Source organism: Heliconius melpomene, chromosome 9 (assembly GCF_056956725.1).
Source record: "Heliconius melpomene rosina isolate 202511_hmr_F chromosome 9, ASM5695672v1, whole genome shotgun sequence".
NCBI classification, from domain to species: domain Eukaryota; kingdom Metazoa; phylum Arthropoda; class Insecta; order Lepidoptera; family Nymphalidae; genus Heliconius; species Heliconius melpomene.
Window position 1 is genome coordinate 8614589 of NC_140397.1, and position 23126 is coordinate 8637714.

General features: G+C 32.3%; 2 protein-coding genes across 5 annotated transcripts in view; one reads left to right on the forward strand and one right to left on the reverse strand.

Annotated features, from left to right (window-relative positions):
• LOC146536479 (FHF complex subunit HOOK interacting protein 2A-like) lies at positions 1-19143 on the forward strand. 2 transcript variants are annotated; one of them, XM_085189962.1, is made up of 14 exons: positions 1-105; positions 246-298; positions 496-636; positions 2061-2282; positions 2582-2986; positions 4247-4437; positions 4797-4902; positions 6048-6369; positions 7407-7537; positions 8112-8290; positions 8957-9118; positions 10867-10957; positions 11994-12550; positions 12872-19143. In XM_085189962.1, exons 2-14 carry the CDS (start codon positions 254-256, stop codon positions 12981-12983), a joined length of 2664 nt encoding a protein of 887 aa, XP_085046088.1. In that variant the 5' UTR covers positions 1-105; positions 246-253; the 3' UTR covers positions 12984-19143. The 2 variants fall into 2 exon arrangements, with proteins under 2 accessions (XP_085046088.1, XP_085046087.1); XM_085189961.1 differs by lacking the exon at positions 1-105 and having other exon boundaries at positions 112-298.
• The window catches only part of Pi4KIIalpha (phosphatidylinositol 4-kinase II alpha), a 15697-nt gene continuing 9504 nt past the window's right edge, over positions 16934-23126 (reverse strand). For 2 of the 3 annotated variants that reach the window (XM_085189976.1, XM_085189979.1), the window contains exons 7-10: positions 22603-22833; positions 21916-22055; positions 21192-21313; positions 16934-20984 (exon numbers count right to left, since the gene is read on the reverse strand). In XM_085189976.1, the coding sequence (XP_085046102.1) occupies positions 21226-21313; positions 21916-22055; positions 22603-22833 (459 nt within the window). In that variant the 3' untranslated portion in view covers positions 16934-20984; positions 21192-21225. Of the gene's footprint in view, positions 20985-21187; positions 21314-21915; positions 22056-22602; positions 22834-23126 lie in introns of all 3 variants that reach the window. The other variant, XM_085189977.1, reaches the window with a different exon arrangement.

The window sequence follows — 23126 nt, forward strand, 5'->3', positions numbered from 1 at the left end:
AACCGTAAAGTGATATCTATAACAAAAAGACTTGTAGTTAAGGCTGAGAATTAATTTTTAATTTTTGACAGAAAATGGAAAATTGACATCCATGACATTTCTAAAGTAAATATTCTCGCTATTTAATATTTTCCGAGCCCGTTATAAGTGATAAAAAAAATGCTTTTCTACTAGTAGTTTTAATTATTTTATAACATCTTAACATACAATCTTAATTAGTGTCATGATTAAATTTTAATTTACAGCTGTAAAAATGCTCAGCCGATTTTCGGACGTCTTGCAAACCGCTGCGGACGTAGTAAGTATAATAAAATATTTATTGATAATTTAAATTGCTCAAAAGTTGATTATTTATCCAGTCGTGTGTAATAACATACATTTAAAATAAACTTACAACGAAATATGCAACTATTAATTGTACATCGTCAGTTTGAAAACATCAATTAAAGAAGTTGATATATTTTTATTGTTTTGAAAAATAATTATTTTACATAGTTGGCCCCACCCGCAACTAAATTAGAGGATTTTGAATACCATTGGAAAATGATTGTAAACTTTTACCAAAATTATGATGAAAGTAATAAAATTCATGTGGAAGATACAAGAGTACCACATCACTTACACCAGATGCTTCAGGTAATTATATAAATATTTATTTATAAATAAAAATATTATCTTTTTCTCAACCTACTAGATATAATACTTGAATATTTGGTAAAAAAGCACAAAGACTTTCATTTAATATTATTAAAATTTCCATTTGCCCAATATAATTAATATTCAAATAACATTCTTATATGTTAGCACATGTTGAAATAGTCCAATTCTACAGGGGTCCCAGGAGTCAACGTCAATAAAACGAAAACAGGTGATAGACCAAGTCGTGACAGTTATGGGAAAAATATAAAAAAAAATCTGTGTCATGTATTTTTCATATTATATTACTTTAAAAAAATATCGGAAAAACCTACACTCTGTGATGATTTTTAAATTTTTTGTTTTATCGTTGACTCCTGGGACATCCTGTATATATAAAAATATTTTTAATAGGCTTATTATTTATAGCTGTCACTATATTTTCATTATCGAAATTATTTTAAATGAGATATTTTAGAAGTAAATTGTATGAACAATAAAAAAAGGGCCAAATTTACCATATGGCAGTGTCCATGTTTATGTTAATAAACCAAGAATTTTATTTATGTAGAATTAATGAGAAAATTAAAATTTGTTATATTCAAATTAAAAAAACTGTTATATTCAAATCATTGCTTTTGTAGAACAAAAGTTGAATCTCAAATGCCTTTCACTCATACTCTTTGAATTTAAAGACTGTAATATATAAATAAGATTTAAAAAAATATTAGAATAAGTAAATAAGTAGGTGCCAGTTGTGGCAGGGGCACAAGTGTGGCGCCTGTAAATGTGAGAGGTTGTGAGTTCAATTCCTGTTTGAGGAAATGAAATATTTAATATTTTCATTTCCATGCTCTGCTAGTGAGGGAAAGTGCAGCATTGAGTTCTCCCCGTGTTCTGAAACAGAGAGTCATAAAATAATAGCTATACAGCTAAATTGTTATTTTTGGACTACATACTGACCGACAACTACATATGATTGTTTAATTTATTATGTTAACACTACTGAAGTTATGTTCTCATAATGATAGTTTTAACTAACTATCGTTATGACAACTTTTAACTAACATAAGATATAAGAAAAATTTTAATATATAGATAAAAAAAAGATTAGAGGCAATGCTACATTGAGTTCTGCCACTCAACATACAATGCCTCCAGAATTTGGCAGAAAGTGGGGTAGGAAGGTGTCTTAATGGGTCTTAACATTAGAATTGAATTTGAATTTTTGAATTTGAGCACAGATTAGAGAAATAAAAGAAAGACTTGAACATAGCAAAATTTAAATCTGTGTTTTTGTCTATGTTTTTAGGATACTGTTCAAGCTTAGGGAGCTAATGCAATAGTACGGACTTTTATACACTTAAATACAAATACATACATACAAACTTATTGTAACAATTCAAGTGTAATATCTTCCACAGCTAATAATAGATGAAGAAAAGGACCAACAAGGTGGAACAGTAGGTCCCTGCTTAGAGGCAATAGTGCAAAGGTCGATAGGTCTATTAGATGCATTAGTGGCCATTTCGGCTACAGACAGGCCTCCTGGGGCCAGAGCGATGGCGCTGTCTCTAGCTACAGCTTTGTTGAGACGAACTAGGCAACCCTGTGTAAATAGTCCACATGTTTATAGGCCTTTGCAAGTATGTGTCTTTTTTTAATATTGTTCCTAGTGCTTCAGATGTAATTTGGGAGTGTCTAATTGTGTTTTATTATTAAACAAAAATAAAAAATCAGCTTCAAGTATCCTGTACACAGCAGGGTAGGCAGAGGGAACCCAGTGTTAAGAGAACCAGAAATCATAAATCTCTAAAATTTAGAGAATGTCTATTTTTGATTTGTATATTGGGATACAAAATAGAATGGGTATAGGATTACATAGTGTAAATAAGTATAATTTCGAGTGTTATTGAATCCTAATAATTTATGTTAATGGCCACAGAGGATGCTAGTACAATGCAACGAAAGTCCAGCATCGCCCACCGAAAGAGAAGAAGTAGAATTGCTTCTAACCCTCTGTGGTCTAGTACGTAAAGAACCAGGCCTAGCCAACATATTCACAACACCTTTCATAGAAGACAAAGCGAATTTACTCAGCATTCCGGAAGAAATCCAAAAATTAATACCCATAAAGTCAAAAAATCCAACACCCAAAAAAAATCCTTTATTTGAAGTGGATTTAAACCCGGATACAGCAAAAACGGTGTCCATCGTGAGAATACCTGAATTTGTACCAACAGGCTCAGTGGCGGATGATAATGATTCAACCAAAAGTCAGAAAACAGTGTATGATGATAATGACAAATTTCTTCTGATTGATTTGTTGCTGTCGTATTTGAATAGTGCGGTAAGTTTTTTCTTATATAATAGTTTTTTTTAGTATATTTTTTTCAGACTTTATAGCCTTTACTAATTAATTCACACATGTTTTATATATGTATATTAGAATAATAATTATAGTATATTAAAATATTCATACATTCTGTTGTTCATTAAGGCCAGTCGTGGCGAAGGGGCAAAAAGTGTGACTGTAAACTCGACTGGTTGCGGGTTCGATCCCCACTCGATGTAAGGAAATAATTATTTTAATATATATATCCATTTCTTTGCTCTGGTGTTGACGCAAAGCGTGGCGTTGAGTTCCGCCACGTAGTACGCAATGCCTCCAAAATTCGGCGGAAAGTGGATAACGGAGTGTCTTAACGCTAGATTCCCTGCTGTGTGCTGGCTACAGCGTGAAGCTGATTTAATTTAATTCTGTTGTTAATTTTTTTTGGAAACGTTAAATTGAATGGCGCATGTTAAGTAGCAGAACACTAGGCCGCACTCTGTCTTGTTACCAAAGCTAGGAAAAGATAATAGTTTTAGAGGAATTCCCCTAGTCGTACAAATAACCGTTGCAAACAAATATAGTCACATGAAACACCACTGTTCTATAGTGGCCTCAAAATTTGAAATCTCTTAAGTATTGACCGAGTTCTAGCCAATTATGCAAGTTAATCACCCTCGTGCCTGCTCAACCTCCCGCGTGCGAAGGCAGCTTCGTGCGTGCGTGCTTCAAATCAAATTCTTATAGCAATTGTGGCTCGGGCACACACAGTACGTCACAAACTGAAATATCATACACACCATCTTGATATGTGACACTCCACTTACGGCTTCGTAGGAAGTGTCTTCCACGCGCCTTGCAACCGTGGAATGTTTTCAGGTGGATACGACAAGAGTACCTTCAAGAAGCGCGTCTATCTCCACCTTAAAGGTGTCACACGGGGTCGTGGGCGGTCCCTGCCTGTCCTATTAATAGTAATCTGCTATATCTGCGATAAAGACATTTTAAAAGCAAATATATAAATATTTTTTTAGCTCACGCTGGAAAATGCATATAGCAGGATAGGAACCTAGTATTAAAACACTGTTTCCGTGCATAAGGAAACAGTGTTTTAACACTTAATCCATTGATTTATGAGCCATCTCATAAATCAATGAACCTAGTGGAGGATCTTAATGCCGCATTTTGTCATATCCCACCAGCAAAATACAAATGTACTACTTGTCACTTTGCCACTACAATAAAAAAGCCTTAAGTATTAAGATTTTAATTTTCCAGGATAACCAAGTGGTCCTCCGAGCGTGTGAAGGTATAATGATAGTGTGTTCTCTCCCGTCCCACGACGTGGCTGGCCTCGTCACCTGTTCCCCGCTCTGCGAGACCCTCGTGCACATGATGCTGCAGAGGTTCCTCACCATACCTCTGGATGTGGACCCCGGGGACGTTGACAACAGGGATGTTACCTGGGCGTGAGTATAGTGTTATCCATGAAGACGCGTCCCATTATTTTTTTCGGAGATAGACGCGTCGGTCTTGTTTGGGAAGTTGCTCTACTTATATCCTATGCTACTTTCGGTTTTGGTTTCGGGGTTGATTTATTTTATTATCTTATTTGTTCTTTCATAGCACAGCTGCAGCTGTTGTGGCTTCGACTACCACTCGGAGGAACGAGTAATTTTCATTTCTTTGCACTGGTAACAAAAGAAAGACGTACTGTCTCGAAAAGTGATCGCTGCATGGAGAACGGCTTCGGCATACTTCGTTTTCTCCGCTTACCCTGCTACATGCGGGATACAGCGTGAAACTAAAACAAATATTCTCTTTTCAGGTATGTAGCCCAGGTTTTCGGTGATAAGTCCACGAATAGGTTTCACGGGTACCGGGAGCTCGTTAGTTTTTTCTCCTGGCTCGACTACTGTGATACCTTGATGAAGGTATGTTTTTTTGGGTATTCACTGTATATATACGTATAATAAATGAGCTTCACGCAGTATCTCGCAAGCAATAGGGTAGGCAGAGGCATTGCGAGTAGAATGGCGTGCTCTCTCAACGCTGTACTTTATGTCGACATCAGCGCGAAGAATTGAAAATATGGATTTAAATAAATATTACATTTCCTCTAGTGGGCACCGAACCAGTCGCGTTTACATTCACAATTTGTGCCTCTGCATCACGACGATAATAAATAAATATTGATTACGTTAAACTGGTCACGGCATGGCTAATATGGGAACACAAGCATTTCATGTTATTTTTCAACGAACTGTTAGGATTATCTTGTTGATTTCACATCGTCATCACTTGTTGAATCATTTGTGGATTTCGATAATTTTGCGTACAATAGTTTTGACAACTTGCGCCCATGGGCGTAGGAAGAGGAAGCCGAGTGGGCCGTGCCCATCCTAGAAAAGCCTGGTGTCAACCCCAGATATTTTGTTTACAAAATATTTGGACCGAAAAATAAAAAAAATATTGCAAAATCGCTTGAAACACTAAAGTGCAGGCCTTCTACAGAAATTATCTCTATTTATTCGCCACTAATAAAATAGGCATAAAGTACATGTTACATAGAAATAAAGTATAAAGTTATTTGACGTTGTAGATTCTATTCCCACTCGGGGGAATGAAATATTTAATATTTTCATGTCTTCGTCTTGGTAACGAACCAAAGCGCGACGTTGAGTTCCTCCACTCAATACGCAATGCCTCCAAAATTGAGCAGAAAGTGTGGACTGGTAGTGTCAATAGAGTACACCCACCCTATTGTGTGCTATAAAAAATATTAAAATTATTTCAATTTAATTCAACCATTTGAAAAATCTATATGCGCATGATTACACGTGTACAAGTATATAATATTTTTATACTATTTATTTACTGTAATTAATGGTGAATTACATTAATTTCAAAAGTTAGCCCAATAAGAGTTAGGCTATATTTGTTCGCAACTAATATATATAAATTCAAAGCGACTTGGCTGATTTTCTAAACATTCTTCATTACATATTAAGAAATATTATGACATTGGTTGCAAATTAAAAAAAAAAATAACCGAACCAACCACCTCTTTTCTTTTCAGGAATGTCATCCACTAATAGCATCGCACTTGGCTCGCATATTCAGATCGCACTTTCTAGAAGCGGCTGCCGATGCCCTTATACAGGACTCACCGGACTGGGAGGACTCAAGGGGTCGAAAGGACTCGCAAGGTCACAAAGACTCAAGAGGTCGAAATGTCTCGCAGTGTCAAGAGGACTCAAGGGACCAAAATGGCTCGCAAGGTCAAGAGGACGTGAAAAGACAAAAACACATGCGTCATTGGTTTCCACAACGTGCTTTATTGACTACAGCTATACTGAGTCGGTGTTTGCGAGTTATTGATTCACCGGATCTTATAAATGGTAAATATGTCTTTATTAAAATATCTCTATCTTCACGCTTTTTTCGGCATAACAGAATAGGCAAAGGTAACCATAAGAGAATATTTTCTAAACTATCTGCCTAATATTCAAAACGACCTGTAAACAATAAAATAAATAACAAAAACACATTACCAACAAAAAAAATATTCAAGAACATCTAAAAATGTACAATTAATAGTCAAGCAAAAAATAGAAATTTTAGTTTTATTTTTCACCAGTTCAGTGATCATCACCGCTGCGTACAACCCCGTATCGCTCATAGTAATAACACAAATTTTTAAATTATCTAAATTTTTCGAGAAGTGTCGGACGTGAGATGACATGTGTGCAAGTGACATCATATACAGGTTGGAATTGTCAGCACCACTTTAAATGAAACCACAGTTTTAACTACTCTATAAAAGCCTAATATAATTCGGAAAAAAAAATAATTCCCAAAAATGAAAAAGTTATTTCTTCAAACAAAATAAATAATAAAATTATCGTTTTGAAATTAAACGCCATTTGTAAAGTATAACATAGGCACGCACACACTTACCTGTCAAATCGGAAACGTCGCACACGTATGTGTGCGTCACACGAAATACAGGTATGGATAAAAATCGTGAAATGAAAAAAAAAACCAAACGTCCAAACTGTTGAGGTACCTTGATTAATTTCTAAGGTGTGGGTTTGAAATATATTACCCTATATGCAGTTTCAATAAAAGAAGCGCTGCCTCTTCCACCCTGTATATAGACGTAAGATCTCATGTGTGGATACGAGATCACTTGTCTGGATGTGACACCACATATGTAAGATCACAGGTGTAGATGTATGTTCACATGTATATATATATATATATGTTTACGTGGGATCACATGTCATTACTGTAAACTGACATGACGGCGTCCAAAAAACACAATGCATTGTATTTATAGTTCGTTTTTTAGTTAGTATAGTTTTTTTATTAAACGCCTCTTATATTTACTCGTTTACTTTTTAATAATATGATTTTCTATACATTTTTTTCATAGAATTCTCCCTCTGGTTGGTGGGGGAAGCGGGTACGGAGGGCACTAGTGAGTGGCCGCTACTCCGCTCGCTGGTAGATGCCTGCTTAACTAGCGATTATCATCTAACTTTGGACACTCTGAGGTTTTTTGAGGTTGGTATAAATAAATAAGACATAATTTTAACATTCTTAAGTATTATTTACAAACAAAAGCATTATATTTAGTGTTTATAAGAATTGTGAAAATAGCGACAAGGCGTCGTGATGTGTGACTGTAAACTCGATAGTTGTAGGTTCTATTCGCACTTAGAATAATTTAATATTTTCATTTCTTCGCTTTGGTAACGAGCTGAGTACTTCCACTCAACACAAAATACTTCACAAAACGACGGAAAGTGGGAAACAGAGTGTCTTAACAGTAGGTTTCCATGTTCCCATGCTTGAAATTAAATAAAATTATGACCGATAAATTAAATTATGACCGTCGTGGGACAGCACCTGATTATAAACACGAAGGTGTTACCATTCGGTGGAATGGGATATTTTCATTTCTTCGCTCTGGTAGAAAGAAAAAGCGCCACTCACACAATATCACGTTACACCCATTAACACGTATGTTAAACAAACATTGATATTGAAAAATATATTTTTAATATACCAAATTAACAAGTGAAAGATGTATGTTAACGTTTTTTTCTTAATCTCATTGTAATACATTTTTTTGCAGGTAATTTTGGAAAAGGGCACAGAACATAGCATGAACAGACTGGTGCTGTCCCGTATATGTTCCCGGGGGTACTGTTCGGGGAGTGCTGGAGGTGTTGGTGGGGATGGAGAAGAGTCGCTACAGGACGAGAGGGACAGGCTGAACGATATGTCGTTTAGTAGAGAGCGGGAGAGGACTAGGTGTGCTTCGATTTAGTTTCGTTTAGTTACGTTTAGTACTAGTTTTTGCCTGCAGTCTCCCCCGCGGTTTCAAATGTAAATAAATAAAAGTTGTGTATGACATATTTTAAGTACCGGTCACCGTCGCACTGCAGGTTTACAGGCTGCAGGCTTGAAAGAAACAATTATCGTCATTGAAACGAGTCGTAACAGCTTCACGCTGTATCTCGCATGTCTCAGGGCTTGCTGACTGAACCACAAGACTGCTTGTCCGTGTCTTTTTGCCCAAAGAGAGTGCGCGGTGCAGTGGCATATCATCTGGGAATGAATTGTTTTTATTTCCTCTATTTGGTAAGAATAAGCGCGGCGTGGAGTTCCGCATTAATGCAATATGCCAAAAGTTAGCAGGTGCATAGGGGCCATACAGAGCCCTAACCTAACCTAGCTGTATACAGGATAGAACTTGAAGATGAAAAAAAAACTAATTTCTTGTCGACTCTTCTCCGCAAAATCTGCCTTTTTCGCCGATGCTAGCTTTCTGAACGACTACCGCTTTTGACATTTTCATGTAACTTGATGATTCAAGAGTGCTTGTAATGATCTAATTCAATAAATAGTATTTTTCGTCACGTTAAAATTTGTTAAAACATGTTTTCTAAAAAAGTATTTTCATTTTAATTGAAACAGGGAGGCACTTTTACAACGATCTCACGAGGAAGCAGTAGACGCGGCATTTCACGCTCTACTAGCTCACGACGATCCCAATGACCCCAATGAACCCCAAGACCACCGCGACCCCCATGAATCCTTGTGTGGAGAACACGCTGAATTACATCGTGTTGTTAATAGGTGAGTGTTTGATATGCTATCTGTATATATAAAACTGAGTGATTGACAGACAACTCATAAACCAAACTCCTGGAGTAATTAATATTTGTCATGTAGGTAGGTGTGTGACATGTTTTTGTTTTCCGTACAACGTGACATTGGCGAAGTGATTAGTGGCACAGCACGCTCGAAACGCCATAAACTAAGAACTGAACTGAATTCAACTGATTATTATATATTTGTCAGATTATTATATCTATGAAATATTTAAGTATCTACATATTTAATAGCTAATTTCTTAAAATTTTTATAATGTACGCCAATTTGGTCGATCGATTTTAAATTGATTTTCCTTTTCATATGTACCTATACGTCATTTCATTATTAACAACAATTCAAAATTATAAGCTTTTTAACTACAACATAATTAAAACATAATGTTCAAACATTCAAAAAAAAATTTCAATTATGATATGGATTATTTAAAATTTTAGGCGTCTTGAGAGACTCAAAACGCTAATCGACGAGTCAATAGCGGCCGAATCACGTACAGACGATCTTTCATAGATTAGAATGCATATATATCGGAATATTCAAGTGTAACGACAAGAAAAAACAATTCCAAGGCGAACGCTTTTTTAAAATGTTTAAATGAAACATGTTTTTTTATCTTTATACTTATTTTCGTCATACTTGAATATACTTATAAGTAATCGTAAGTATAAAGATAGATTATAGAAAGAAAGAAAAAGATTATAGAAAGTAAGACAGATTACTTATAAGTAATCCTTCTAATGTTATTTTTTAAAAAGTTTTACATATCATTTATTTTAGAGACAACACCAATAGGAGCATTTTATTTTGTAAAGTAAAAATATTTTTATTTTGTTGCCATATGAATATTATATTTTTATTTTGTTTACTTTTTTTGAGTATTATACTAAATATTTAAAGGTAGCTCAACTCAAAATATATATTAATAGGATTTATTGCCATCTAATTTAGATTTATTAATATCGATATAATTAACTGTCATAAAAATCGATTATTAACATGCAAAGCATTAACTTATCATATAGAATTATCATATTTTTTATATATATACTATTCTAATTACATCTAATTTTAAAAACACACAATTATTTTTTAAATATTTAAATAAAAACACTTCATTATTGTAAAGTAAAATAATTTTACGCTATTTAACAATATGAATTGATTCAAAAACTATAATATAATACTATAAATAAATATATTGTTTTTTATAAAAAAATATTATTTTTATATTTATTTTTTTCCTTTATGATATTTGTGCTTGGCTATAAAAAGTATTGAAATTATTTAATCTCATTTTTCAAATTTAACATATGTGCACCATTGGGGATTTTATACAGTATTTTTGAGTGGCCATGATTAGTTAATACTTTAAATTTAACTTTTTAAAGTATAGCATTGCTTAAACAATGTAGTCTAAAACCGAACCGATTTAAACAATAAAATTAACGTTATATTACAAGAAACATCAATGTCATTTGATATGTTATTTGCTGGAAGTTTTGACACGTAAACGCAATGCTGCCATAATCAGAGAATTAAATTAATGTTTCTTTTTTGCTCGTTCGAAATAGAATTTTATTCTTTGGCTCGTAATAATCTAAGTTATTATAAATTTAATATAATAAATAAATGTAAAAATAAATGTATACATTTTAGTATAATAAAATGTGAAACAAATTAAATTGTAGTTTGATTTACATATATTATAACAGTTTTCTCCTGCTGTTGCCGCGCGGCGTGCTGTCCGATCCGCTTGGCGCCGACTACGAGCACTACGTTCACGACGCACAGAGACACTACCAGGTATTGTAATACACTATCACTGACACTGACACTAACATTACCATTTGAAGCTGTAATACAAACTATATAAAAAAATGAGCTACACGCTGTAGGGTAGGCAGTAACCTAGTGTTAAGACACTCCGTTCCCCACTTTCTGCCGAATTTCGTTTTCAGTGCCAGAACTCAACGCCGCGCTTTGCCTCGATATCAGAGCGAAGAAATGGAAATATAAATTTAAATAAATATTTCATCTCTTCGAGTGGGGATCGAACCCATAACCCCTGCGCTTACGACTGGCCTGGCCCAAACTATATCAAATATAAATTTTACACTGTGGTTATGTATATACGTATAATTTTATTTACTTAGAATTATGAATTGTAGTTGGTAAATATATTTAATTTTTTTGAGTGAAATAATTTAAGAAGAAGATTTATTAAGGTGATTTTCATTTTAAATATACTAAAGAAAATCATTTTATGGTGTAAAACTAACTGAAAAGTTTATATGCTGCAAATAAGTTAATTGCCGCCATCGTGGCTCATCAGAGCGGCACCTGTCTGAACATCCAATAGTTGTCAAATTGATTAAAAACAGAATATTAAAACATATAAAAATATATATCAATTAAAAATTAAATTATAAATATTAACCAAAAAAATGATCCTTGCCTTTATTCTTCTTGGGGATACCAATTTATGCCCTGAAATGTTGAGGGACGTCCGGAAAATGGACAATGATAATATGCATTATCTACATGCCTCTAACATTTCCAAATTTATACAACACGCAGAAACAATGTTTGAACACTTATCCATTTTTTGCCTACCTTATAAGAATTGTTTTAGAATGTCAAAATTCAATGATTACAGATCTTAATTACATTAAATATATATAATATTTAGAATTTGATTTTGAACTGACTACTGTCACAAAACAACGAACCAATAACAATAATAAAATCTTTATTTTCATCTCACAAAGCTTGGTCGTAATAAATAAGTAATTGACAAAGAAACTAGAGGTGAAAAATAAGTGTCAAACAATATTTACAGCTATGGCTAGACATAACATCTACATATAAGTGGTCAACAATAGAAACTGAAATTGCTCCCAGTTCAGCTCATAGTTGTGACAGTCGGGACAGTAGACCTGAAGCAGATTTACACTTGGACCATGTGTTTGATGCCCTCCATCACCACACCAGCATGGATAGCCAACCAGAAAATTTGGAACTCCTGGCCGGACCAAAAAATACCAATTATGGTCACCAAGCGGAGAATTTCAAGCAAAAATCTGATGAATTCGACGAAGGTCCATTCTTGAGAATGTTATTCAAATTACTATCAAGAATGCCGGATCAGCCTTACCAAGTAAATCTACACTTGACATCAATAATATCCAAATTAGCACTCCTTCCACATCCATATTTGCACGAGTATTTATTGAACCCATACCTACCTGTGAGCAAGAAGACGATGACGTTGTTCAAAACGTTGCAAGATGTGGCCAGAAGGATCACTATTGAAGTGCCGAGGATTAAGAATTATAGGAAGATCATTGAAAATACAAGACAGCAACTGATGAGTGAAGATCCTAGTTATGATGAAATGTAAGTAAGAAATGTTAAATAAAATCGTGTTTATTTTGTTTAGTATATAATTTTATATAATGATTGTAATTAAAAACTTTATGGGAACCTAGTGTTAAGGCACTCCGATCACATTATCCGCCTAATTCTTAAGGCATTGCGTGTTGAGTGGCGGAATACAACACCGCGCTTAGCTTCGTTACCAGAGCGACAAAATGAAAACATAAAAATTTCATTTCTTCGAGCGGGAATCGAACCCAGAAACCATGCAAGCAGGCTTAATTCTCATTATACACATTTTTATATGGTCCTAAAATTAATATAATATGTTTGTCCTTCCAGCGGAGAACACAATCAACTTGTGGAAAGTTTGATAGTCCTTGAAGAATTCTGCAAAGAGCTCGCTGCCATTGCTTTCGTCAAGTACCAGCATCTAGTACACATGCAACGATAAACGGATATTTATTCTCATCATCATTAATACCAAAATTTTATTAGTTTATGGTTAACAAATACAATTACTCGCTAAAACAATGTTGCCAACATTAATAATACAACTGTTACTAAAATTACATTGTTATCTTATTAAAATACATATGTATTGACTTAAGTACATATATATCATATTGTTAGAAATCGGAAGCGGTTAGCGTTTTTAAAAAAATATGATAAAAAAAAACACATACCGTCTATATGTTTCTAACGCATTCGGGAAGAGATTCCACGTAATTGTTATAAGTAATATGTATCACACACACGAGGTTCCTTCCGATAGGGCTATCGCCTTCAAGCAACTGTCCCCGTTCACCTACGTCTACCTAACAATATTATATATATTTATTAGATTTGAATGATTGAAGGCTTTACTGGTACAATATTTAATAAGGGTTAATTTCGAAATCATGATATTTTTTATGTTTAGCCTATACATATTTATTGCTTTTCATGTCAGTTATGCTATATTTTATCTTATAATGAATGAATGTGTGCGTGCTAGTTTATATAATTTAAAGAAACATATTTTTTTCTTATGTAGAAATATTTATAAATACATTGATATTATATTAATATATTGTTTTGAAAATTATAGTTAAATTCTAGTGATTGAAGGTATTAAATTATTTTTATAACAATTCAACTGTAGCTTATGTAATAATTGTAGAGTCACTAAATTAAACGAAATGCGGAGATCGGAGTGGAGTGAATACCAAGCTCCCTCTGCACACCATAATGAATGCGGGATGCAACGTGAAGCTAAAACAAATAACATTTAACATATATAGATAATATAGTACTTATATAACAATTTGCGTTTGCTGTTTGTAAAAATAACTTTTTTTTGTATTTTTCAATTAAAAATGTAATATATTTATCTATATATATAAAAGGTCATGTTCCCACTGATTGAGGCAATGATGGTAGAGACGTGAAATTTGGACAGATGTTTACTTTAGTAATCTGGACATTCACTAAGAACGAATTTTGAAATTTTAACCCTAAAGGGATGAAATAGGGGTTGAATGTTTGTATAGAAAAAAATTAAACCAGCATCGATTTTTATAAAATTTTAAATTCAGACTCTTAAAAATATTTCATTGAACATGTGTTTCGTGGTTTTTTAGAATTCATCCCTAAGGGTGCGAAGTGTAAACAGGCGAAGCGGCGCGCGCCTACTAGTATATACATATTTTATTTTTTACATGTTAAGTCTTAAGACTACTATTTTTTTTACTTTACATATGAATATTGTAATGTAATAAAAGTAAAATTAATTGCTTGAATTAAATTATTACAATTAAATATTTTTAGTGATTTATGTTATATTTTTTGTATTATTATGAAATTTAAATTTTAATATTTAAATTTTGTCGGTGCTTTATTTTAGATTTTTTATCTACAATTTAAAAAATATTTTGTAATCTACTTTAAATTTCAGATTTTGCAGTGACTTTTTTAAAAAAAAATTCTATGACAGAAATACAAACTATTAAAAATATTATGATATTTTTATAGTACAATGTAGCCATATATTTCTTGGAATAGTAAAAGCTTGCATTATCCATACCTATATTATAAATTCGAAAGTAACTCTGTCTGTCTGTCTGTCTGTCTGTCTGTCTGTCTGTCTGTCTGTCTGTCTTTTCCGCAATCAGGGCCAAACCGCTAATTTAATTGTGATAAAATACTCATATAGAGATACTTGAGGGTCCCGGGATGAACATAGGATACTTTTTTTTTCTCATATTTGTAATATTTTCGTTATATACCAATATATTAAAATAATTAATTTGACAAGGAATTTATTCCGCCATGTTAATAACAATCGTCGCTACGCGTTGCTAAGCAACGGCTTGCAAAGTTTGCTGTTTTAAGAAAACGTCACCCACAGTGAGTTTGCTTAATGCATACATGGTGCGCGCCGATATAGATTTGTATACATTAACAAAAATTAGATGATTTCTATAATTTGATATTCATCCTTATGAAAATAAATATAATAGTCACTTTTAGCATTTCATCTAGATGGAAATTATAGTTTACTGTATAACATTCTAATAAATAATTAAGATGTCACTGATTCCAAATGACCTAGCCTTCGGGCGGCATAATATGAGTATGACCGACGCGAACGGGCGGATGACTTTGATGATTTTGTAAATTTTTATAGATTTTCGAATTACTATTATTTTTTATGTAATTATTTGCTGCTTATAATTAATTTATCTCAGTTTGGTTATCTATACCGATGTTATACACTTAAAATATCGTAATTTTAATCATTTGAGATTTTATTTAATATTGTTCGCAAAAATTAATAATTATTTAATATAGAAAAATGTTTAGTACGCGCGCACAGCAAACTTTAGGTTTTTTTTTCTAATATTAAGAATTTCCTTTAGTTACTTTTATTTCTTTGGTTTGTTCATTTCGGTTACTCAGATATTTTTTCTAATAATAAATCTCCACTTATTATTATTTTTTAACTTATTTTAATGATTTAGGCTTATATTTTCGCGGGCGTAGCCGCGTCCGGGCCCACTAGTACTATATAAATAAATCTGGGCTATATTAAAACAACAACTATAGAGATACGAGTTACAGGTTAAAATCCGTTTAATTTCAAATTACGGAATGCAATTTCCATATTTATAATCGTAAGAAATGAAAGACAATTTAAAATATTAATAATTTAAAATAGATTGAATATATATTATATATAGATTATATAAATATTTTATTTAGAGCGAATATAAACTGAAAAAAATAATCATGATGAGCTAGCTCACTATAAATAATAATTCATTTCTCGATATTTTTTTTAAATAGATATTTATAGATAAAATATGGAATATCTCTTTCTTTTTGTTTAGAATATTTTTAAAATGTAGTCGCATGCTTAGGATTATAAATGTGTTGATTGAATATATGTATAATATTTATATAGTTTTTATCCATTTTAAAGTAACTAGTCGAATATGTTAAACCAAAATCATTTAAATATTAATACTAATGTTACAAAATATGACCATAATCGTTTAGCGATTGTTAGATCTAATACTTCTTGAGAATAATTAAATTTGAAAATTATTGTTTCTCCCATATATTTGAGAAAACACAGCGTTGCCTTACACAATGCAAAATATCAAAATAATGAAAGAAAGTGGAGAATAGAATGTCTTAACATCTTGCCTATTTAGAGTTATATGCATGAAGTAAGATATTGAAAATAATATAATAAATTGCTATATTATATTTAAATAAAACTTTGATACCAGTATATTTCTAGTCTAAATAAAACATTCCTGTTGTTTCGTTACTGTTATTGTTGTTTTGTTGTTAATATATATTGGCTTATAAACTAATTTTAGTTCAGCTTTTTAGTTCATTTCGCACAACGCGTGTACAATATGATGCATTTGTTGAATAAAATTATTTATTATTGATTGTTGTGTTATTTTTTTATATACTATCCCAAAATAAGTATATGTTAAATAAAGTAAAAAAAGTTTAATTCATTGTCATATATTTCTTTGTAATAAACATATAACGACGTTTACATAAGCAAGTAAAAGGCCGCTTTTCATATTAAGATGTTATTTTAAAATTAAAACATCTGACCAGTTTGAAAACCATTGAGAAATAATATTAAATTATAGATAAACTTTTTTGATCTCAACACTTCTTGCCACAATCCTTGTGTCCGTGTAGTCAACGAACCTATTGTGGTAACCTATTGTTAATTTAAATCGATAATAAATAGTTAAGAGATCCCCATATCCACAGAAAAAATAATTTATGTAATTAAAATTATATTATTAAAAATATTAAACGCTCAAATGGCCTTTCATGAAATATTATAATAATAAAAAAAACAAATCAGGGCATAAAAAATAAAACAATTGAAAAATGCGATGGTGATTATATTTTCCTTCAAAAATTAAATAATGCATATAAACATAATCATTTACCAACAAAACTGGTTAAAACTATTTACACAATGTGGTTGACACTTTTAGAACAAACTGAACATTACAGATAAATAATATATACATACGACCAATATATAATACAGATAATTAATTGATCACTCAATTAATTCTATTTAAAGTAAGCCCTAAATTGTTTTAAATAATAGTATTTTTTTATTCAACAATTCTTTAGATAAGCGAAGATGAGATTTTTTAATTTGAAGCTTTCAAAAGATCTTTAGATTTAACATAATTGTCAAAAATATAATTTTGTACTTAAGTCATGTCACTGGAAATATTTTATATTAATATTAATTGTAATCTTTATTTAATTGAAAACATTCACAAACCAAAAAAAGTTGTAAAACATCAGTTTAGTTCTAAAAGTATCTATCACAAAAGAGGTCACTCTCTTTTCTCCGTTTCTTTCTACATTGTACTATCGCTGGAATTCCGTCAAACATCGTTCCAGACATTTTGACTTTTAGTTATAAATAACTAGACTTTCCTTTTATTTCTGTTACATTTTTATTCACTATGACATATTGGCTGAAATGAATATGAAATGAATATATAATTGGTTGAAATGAATATTCAAAGGGGTTTTAAATTAAAGTAGAACAAAAAGGTCCTGAAAAATCTTTTAAGAATTAGAATTACTACGGAACCGCCGTTATACAACGCAACAGCGCCTGACTGTGAACGGGACGGTTGTGAACCGAAGAACCGAAGCAAGATCTATAGTTCGTGGTGGTGGCGTGTGAGGAACGGAGTGTACTACCCTCTGCTCTGATATATGCGGGGTTCAGAATGAGGCTAAAAAAGTATAATTATATTGTCCCTGCTAGCTAACGGCATTAATCAATGTCATAGTGAAAAATATGTCAAAAATAAATTAATTAAGATGAATAATGTAAAACACAAAGAAAACAATAAACTTTAATATATAACATTTCACAGCTATAGAAATGCAAGGATAATTTCTTAACCTTATTGACTATTCATAGTTTTAGGTTTAATTTACATAATAATATAAAAAAAATATTTAGACAATCACAATAAAGCACTTAGTAAGTAATTAAATTAACTAAAACAGATTTACTATTTATTTTTTAAATAATTGAGAAACATCAAATAAAATTATTTTATCTGTATTTTCTTTATTGAAAAGTTTTTTAAAAGTAATTATTTCTTAGGATATAATCGTTTAAATATTATTTATAATTGTATAAACAACGCTAGTTTTACATAAAATAACTAATAATGTGTGGTTAATAACATTTTTAAAAAAATGTCTTTGTTACATATTAAATTATGACTAATAACAATTGAAATCGACACTAAATTATTTAAATTTATGCATTTCAAACAAAACTATTTTTGTCTTCTGTTCCGGTATCTTTATATCTTATTTTTTACGGCAAGTTGTAAAAGTACAAAGAAAGTTTCTTGTTAAAATATCATCACAGATTATATAGAGTTTTTAAGAAATAAAATATTGTTTTCAATACAGATTAAAGATAAACTTATAAAGCAAATTAACTCTATAAATAAACTCTCGACTTTAAACCTATAATGATATCATACAAGACACAAGTACACAATCGATTGTTTCCTTCACTTTCATGACGATAAATAGATCGGCTACTTTACAGAAGAAATTTCTAGCATTTGCTTACAAGACACAAATATAATATAATATTTAGTGATCGATTAAACATATGAAAAATATAATATATACAGAAAGCCTATTTAAATAGCTGTTTTATTAAAAGTGCCGCCGTGGCGCAGCGGCACAAGGGTGTGATTATAACGCGACGGTTGTGGGTTCGATCCCCACTCGAGGAAGTGAAATATTTATTTACGTTTCTACTTCCATTTCTTCGCTCTGGTGTCGAGGCAAAGCGCGTCGTTGATTCTAACGTCGTTCTGCCACTAAACATGCAATGCCTCCAAAATTCGGCAAAAAGTGGGCAACGGAGTGTCTTAACACTAGGTACCCTCTGTGTGCGGGATTACAGCGTAAAGCTGATTAAAATTATGAAATAATTTACAAATTGGCTTTTCTTTCAAAAGACTACTTAGTGCCAGTCGAGAAATCAGTGATTATTTTAAGTATTTTTACAATACTAGTTATAAATAAAATACTAGTTCTTTTGTTGCAAAATATTGAAATTTAATATGAAGTTTGAAAATTATGTATAAAAAGATATTTGAATCCGCTTTTCTGGATATTATAAGCAGTCCTTTTTGACTAATCTATATGAATGTATTTTTTTATCATTATCATTTAAAAAATCAAAGGAGTTGTTGGTATGTTTTGATCATAACAAAAATTATAAAAAAATTAAAAGAGGTTAAATTAATTCCACATATAGAACCTTAAACAAATCAAAAATATATATATTCATGACAATATAACTATATATGTATAATGTTAGAAGCAGCTAGAAAAACAAGCTTCATATATACAGAACTTACCGTGTGACGGCACTAGTATACTTGGAATGAATCACTTTAAAGAAAAAACCGAACAAGTGCGAGTCGGGCTCGCCCACCGAGGATTCCGTAAAAAAATGGAGGTTTTCAGTTTTCTTCTGAAATTCAGGCTTAGCTTATCCAGAACCCTTTTATCTGATACCTCACTTGTAAAAGAGGCTTTAATACCAAATTTTGCCCATTTTAAGGGTATTATTTTTTAGGATTTAACCACAAACGTATAGTTTCCATTTTTTTATGAACTAGTACTACCTGTAGATGCTAGCTGCCAAATTTTATAATTCTAGGTTAACCGGAAGTATGGTATTAATTTGGATGCCTTTTATAGTGTGAAATACGCGTTTTTTTGCGGTATAAACGACCCATATCTTTTTTTAAGTAAATGTAGAACAAGTTTGTTTTTGAGATAAAGGCTATTGACAGACAACAAAGTGATCTTATAAGCGTTCGTTTTTTTGCTTAAAAAGTACGGAACCCTAAAAATATCTAAAGAAAAAGAAAAGAGTGACAGAACCTTAGTACGTCAAATATACAACTCATTGAATAGACGATGCAATTAAATCAATACTCAATTAGCTTGTAATCGGTGCACACTGCAGGATAAACAGAATACTTAGTATTTAGACACTCCGTTCTCAGCGCACTTCCCAATTTATAGACATTACGTATAGAATAAAGTGACGAAATAAAAATATTTTTAGAAATAATCATCTTTCCCAGTAGGGGATCCAACCCACAACCATCGCGCTGTACCAACTTCAAAACCATTTTCCATTTAATTTTGGTAGGTTCCGTCACGCACTAATTGAGTAATTCAAGAATTTACAAATATATAAAAAAATAATAGACAATTACTATATTAAAAGAATAAATGATTAATTTTTTTTCTTTGAAACTAATAAAAATAAATATATTAATAACAAAATACTTATGTAAAAGAAATTGAAATTAGCTATAAATAGTAAGTTTTTATTATATGGATAGTTTTTGATTGAATTAACACAAATTATACAGTTTGTCATCATTCAGAGTATTTTTTAAATCTGTTTTTTTTTATATTTCATGAAATTTATCAATTTAAACCTTAAATGAATAAATAGTTAATTAACGATCTTAATATAGAAAAATATCCATAGAATTAAATCTGTAACATAAAGGCAAATTGATATTGTTTTGCATCAATTAAAATGGATATTAAAAAAATATACAACAAACATAAAATTGATATTCAAATCATTATTTTAAAATCAATTTATGCATTTAAGGATTAATATCGATAAAACTAATTAAAACGAGACATAAATTTAGACAAGTATTATATGTAATTAGACGTGTTGTGGTAGAGTTAGACGAGTTAAGACTCTATTTCGTTGCAACAAGAGTTCAACTTCAACATTAACAATACATGGAACTAACCTACATACATACATACATACATACAAATGATTCTTTATTATATAACAGCTTCGCCGAAAACCTTTTCCTTCCTGAAAAAAAGAAACATAATTATTAAACATTGCTTAAATAAAAAATAAACGGATTGTAAATGTGACAATTGTGAGTTCAATTCCCATTCGACATAATGAAATATTTAATAATTATTAATCAAGTAATTAAACAGTTTCCGTGTGTGGGTTGGAATTCTGCTATATTCTACTTTTAATTCGTTTGTGAGTCAAAGTTAGTGTACTCACCTGCAGTAGTGGTGGTGATGGTGGTGGTCCGCGGTCACCACCACGAGAAGAACGGCGACTTGTGTTGGAAGCGCTGCTGGAACGAGTCGAAGAAACGCGACGACGTCGTGCCGCTCTTCGACCTGTATGTTTGATTGTATGTTTGGTTTATTATATTTGTTATTTTAATTTAAATAAAGTATAGGTGTTTGTTTTGTATTATGTAATCTGTAATACAGTACGGCCCACGGACCGCCACGGACCGCCTTGAAGCTAGGTTTTCTGTACTTATGCTCAATGTTCATTCGGAAATAAAATAAGCAAAAGCAAGAAAAGTCTTATATTTAAATCTGTGCTACCATCTAAATGCAAGTTGAACGCGGTAGGGAACATAAGGTATGAGCGTAAGATTTAGAATGAATGACGTCATACCTCACATATAGCAAAGAGGACTTAGTGTTAAAATAGTCCGCGCTGACTGGTGGAACTCAACGCCGCATTTTATGTTGCAACCGAAGTGTGTAGGAATCAAACACACAACCGTCACGTTTACAGTTGGACGCTGTGCTTGTGACAGACAAGGGCTTTATTTTAAAAGGTTTTAATATTCATTTAACGATTAGTGTATAAAACCAAAACGCGCAGTTTATTTACTGTCTATTTATAAATTTAAATTTGAAGGTGTTCAAGATACATTCAAAGTGTGTCTGTGTGTGGTGTTGTATGTGTGTCTGTCAGCACGTACCTCTCGACGACGACGGCGGGCATCTGCACGAGCTGCACGGGGCTCTTGCCGTCCTTGAGCGCCTGCGTGAGGTTGAGCAGCTGTCCGCGCATCACCGACATCTGTCGCTCGAACAGGCCACGGTCGAAGCCTTTGTCTTGCTGCGGGCAGTCAACTCACGTTATACATTATATACAGTACTGGGCACAAGCGCGGCTCCGCCCCCTTATCCTAAATGTGACACTGCGTGTCAAAATAGACAACTTAAAATTTTCAATATCTAAGTACTATAAAACGAAAATTTTGTAAACAAATCTCATTTCTGATGTTGTAATTTAGTTATTTTTGGATGGAAAAAATATTACGTCACATTGGATAAGGGGTCACACAGTGACCAGCTATAACAAAAAGAGGATGAGAGGGGAAATCATGTAATTCTTGTAACATAAATTAGGGATAACCACTAATATTAGATGTAGACACATGGAAAATTTCTTCTTCCTTTTTTGTCTACCCAGTAAAGTTACCTACCAAAAAAAAACATATTTTTTTAAAATTAAGTGTTGCAAGTTTAATATATTTGCAATATTTCACTAATTAATTAATTATATAAAAAACAGCGTTTGGCCCTACGTTTGTTCTAGCTATCTCGCTAGGGATAAGGCAATTAGCTAAAAATAACACTTAAAAATAATAAATCTAACTCACCCTAAACAAAGTGTGCAGATCATCACACAGCTCCTGCACAAAATGCATATCCGACAGCAGAGGCAGCACCAGGTCGCGCGTGTGCTGACTGAAGGGGCGCTTGGCGTGCGGCAACCACGCCCAGTGATACGGGTACGCGCGCCACGAGTCCGGGTGCTTGAACGGGAACGCCAGCCCGTTGTCGATGGCTGCGATGCGGATGGACGGGCCGCCGGAGCTCGCACCCCACTCCTGCGGAATAGAGAAATATATATTTGAGTTTTTGATATCAGTCGCTTCACGTAAAGTCCTTTCCTGTGTCAAAATTTAAGACAACAGTGATACAATATTGGTAGTATATAATAATATCTACAACTTGATTTCATGAATAGGTTAGTTTCTGTGTGCATAATTCTTAACACATGGCTTTTTATTTTACAATGACAATTTCACTAAGTTTTTAATGAATCTGGTCGTAGGTATCGGCGGTTCAATATTGTTTAGGTTTTTTTATATTTATAATACGTGAAGCAAAGATTTTGGAC

What these genes read in the sequence shown, in the direction of transcription:
- LOC146536479 (XM_085189962.1), top strand. Translation starts at nt 254, where the DNA reads ATGCTCAGCCGATTTTCGGACGTCTTGCAAACCGCTGCGGACGTA. An exon ending in ACTTACACCAGATGCTTCAG is followed by an intron (nt 637 to 2,060) that starts GTAATTATATAA and finishes TATCTTCCACAG; the next exon opens with CTAATAATAGATGAAGAAAA. An exon ending in ACGCACAGAGACACTACCAG is followed by an intron (nt 10,958 to 11,993) that starts GTATTGTAATAC and finishes CAATATTTACAG; the next exon opens with CTATGGCTAGACATAACATC.